This window comes from Aphanomyces invadans, assembly GCF_000520115.1.
Source record: "Aphanomyces invadans strain NJM9701 unplaced genomic scaffold supercont1.61, whole genome shotgun sequence".
In the NCBI taxonomy this organism is placed as follows: Eukaryota; Oomycota; class Saprolegniomycetes; order Saprolegniales; family Verrucalvaceae; genus Aphanomyces; species Aphanomyces invadans.
Genome location: NW_008580206.1, coordinates 61558 through 64109, shown reverse-complemented (window position 1 = coordinate 64109; position 2552 = coordinate 61558). Strand labels below are relative to the sequence as shown.

The following is a 2552-nucleotide window of genomic DNA, read 5'->3' as shown; positions in this document are numbered from 1 at the left end:
ATATAGAGTACAAGTACTTAATGATTAGTATTACTATTTATGATTTCCTCCGCTAACATGCAGAAGCTGCACCTCGGAGCTGGCGTCACGATCGTGGCGTTCACTATGGGAGAACTCCTATGGAGCGAAGGCCATATTCTGCACTGATACACAAGTTACCAGGTGGGCTTTGCGCTTTGGGAAGGCAAGTCTTATGGAATGCTCATACAAGAATGCCACCATCTCAAGGACAGAGTTGGCAGATCCGGGAGACCGCGCATTATGTTCACGTCCAGCAAGTATGGAGCGAAACAACCTTCGAAAGCGACAACAAAATCTGCGAGAACCCGAAGGAGGGAACATTGAACAGACACTTCTTGTTGGAAGAAGGGATCGTTGGCGCCGACACCGTAATTGATGACGCAGAGTTCTGGCTAGTACGTTTGACTCAACGGCGTCGCTCGTCTATTCATGCCATTGCCCAGGCGGCATGGACGTGGGGAATTTGCCTTGCCGGTGTTTTCCTGGACAAGATGGAGCTTTTCGCACTCTTGCACGCTGTGGAGTCTGCCGTACGATTCTTGGACTCGACGCCCACGAAGTCGTGGGGCTTGAACGCTGCCGTTGAAAGCTCTAGCGATGGAAACGTTGCAGTTCTCGAACGACGATGCGTGCGTACGGAACGTCAGCTTCGGTTGATCGCACGGCGTCGTGACTCGACACGTTTCCTATGGCACAGCGACGATGCAGATCCGAGACGAGCACACGAACCAACTTGAATGAGGGCAAACGACATATATATGCACCTTACATGGAGTTTGCTCTCTCTGCGCGGCCGTCGTGGATGGCCGCTCGGTCCCAACGACGTCGACGCGAACGACGACACTCGGTCAACGACGGTTTCGCGTACTAGTAATAGTACTACGAACTCTTGATACTCCCAAACCATGATTGCTGTAGTACTACTAAAAAGTACGTTGTTGGGGAATTCATGAGTAGTACTACGTAGTACTCATCTGTCAAGGCATACTAGTACATACATGTATTTAAAATAGACTGATTGTTGCAATCATTTGCGGACAGAGGTAGTAATCCGGATGATATGTTCAATAAACGGACGTCGAGCAATTGGACAATGGAAGATTTGTGTAAATTCCTTCCATTCACACATTGTAGGTGACGATGAAGCGGAAGCGCAGCGGTGAGGAGAAGGAGGAGAAGGAGGAGGAGGAACTGCGAGACGCAAGTATGATCCCAAACCATATTCCTGGGTGCCGCTGGCGAGATATCCCGCGAAACACCAAGCTCACCGACGTTGAAACAATCACGTTTTTCAGCGAGTTCAAGCGTGCTGGAGATCTCACGGACAACGATGTCATTGACCGCTGCAACTTCCTCATGCGGCATGCGCCTCCCAATAGCTATCTGAAATTGAAAATCAAAAGCAAATTCATCCAACTGATTAAGCGCCTCGAGAAGGTATGTGAATGTAACTTGCTATCTGTGGAACAACTTTCTCCGATGTTCTCTAAGCGTTCTATAGGTCGACCTACAAGAGCACTGCCTCAGTCGTGATGATTGTCTTCAACCAAGCGGTGTTGTCTGGAAGACGGGCGAAGAGATTGAGGCCGCTGGGCGCGACTGTTTCCCCGACGACGTGATGCTCTGCACCATCGACAAGGATTTGTTCAAGTTGTGGCCATTGCTGTCGTTCATGCAGGGCATTGGTACGCTACATCAAGTTGACGGTCGCGCAATCGACCTTGGGCGAAAGATCATGCATCTGCTTGACGAACTGGGAAAGCAGTATCCGGCGCTCGCGAAGCTGCTCGATCCACCAACAGTTATCTTCAACTTGCAGGCTATGAAGATCAATCCGGCTGCAGTCGTTATTCCCGCTGGACTCGCACCTGGAAATGTGCCCGCGTTTCCTGGTGCCGTTGGCATCTGGACTTGCCCATCGGAGTTACGCGCTGGCGAACTTATCGGCCACCTCCGCGCTACGCTCGCTCCTGTCTTGCTGCCCGGCGTTGTCCCGCAGTTTCATTATTTTAATGCACCCATGCAAAACCTCTAACATGACAACCTGCCACACCAATGTTGGCATTTGCTCCTAAGGCAAATTGTGTACTGTATCTCACAGAGCGTAATGAAACATGAGGCGTGTTTGGTCTATGTTATTGAATGGAAGGTAAGTATGCCCTTTTCTTTCCACACAATGAAACGATCAACAGTTGCCATGGCGACTTTTGGCAGTGTCCACAGAGGTAAGCAGCAACACATCGATAACGCTGCAAGGACGGCGGTACCAACGGCATGTCGACGCCCAATTTTTAAAATTGACGAGGACGTCAAAGAGGAGCGCAATTTTTTAGTTGAACGTGCAGAACGAAGCTTGAACAGTGTTCCTAAGGATGGAGGGTCGAAAGATCTTGACCCGCATGCTCTACGACTGTGTGCAGATAGGATGTTACATTCGTGTAAGGTCGTGCCGATGTTCAAAAGAGACTGGACCGCTGCGTTGATGCGCGAGACGAAATGGCACTTACACATGCGCCAAGGATCATCCGTCA

General features: G+C 50.1%; 1 protein-coding gene across 1 annotated transcript; it reads left to right on the top strand.

Moving 5' to 3' along the window:
- The first annotated feature begins 1135 nt into the window (after window positions 1-1135).
- H310_14098 (hypothetical protein) lies at window positions 1136-2096 on the top strand. The gene is made up of 2 exons (XM_008881850.1): window positions 1136-1458; window positions 1523-2096. Exons 1-2 carry the CDS (start codon window positions 1162-1164, stop codon window positions 2054-2056), a joined length of 831 nt encoding a protein of 276 aa, XP_008880072.1. The 5' UTR covers window positions 1136-1161; the 3' UTR covers window positions 2057-2096.
- Window positions 2097-2552: the final 456 nt, after the last annotated feature.

What these genes read in the sequence shown, in the direction of transcription:
- H310_14098 (XM_008881850.1), top strand. Translation starts at nt 1,162, where the DNA reads ATGAAGCGGAAGCGCAGCGGTGAGGAGAAGGAGGAGAAGGAGGAGGAG. An exon ending in TGATTAAGCGCCTCGAGAAG is followed by an intron (nt 1,459 to 1,522) that starts GTATGTGAATGT and finishes AGCGTTCTATAG; the next exon opens with GTCGACCTACAAGAGCACTG.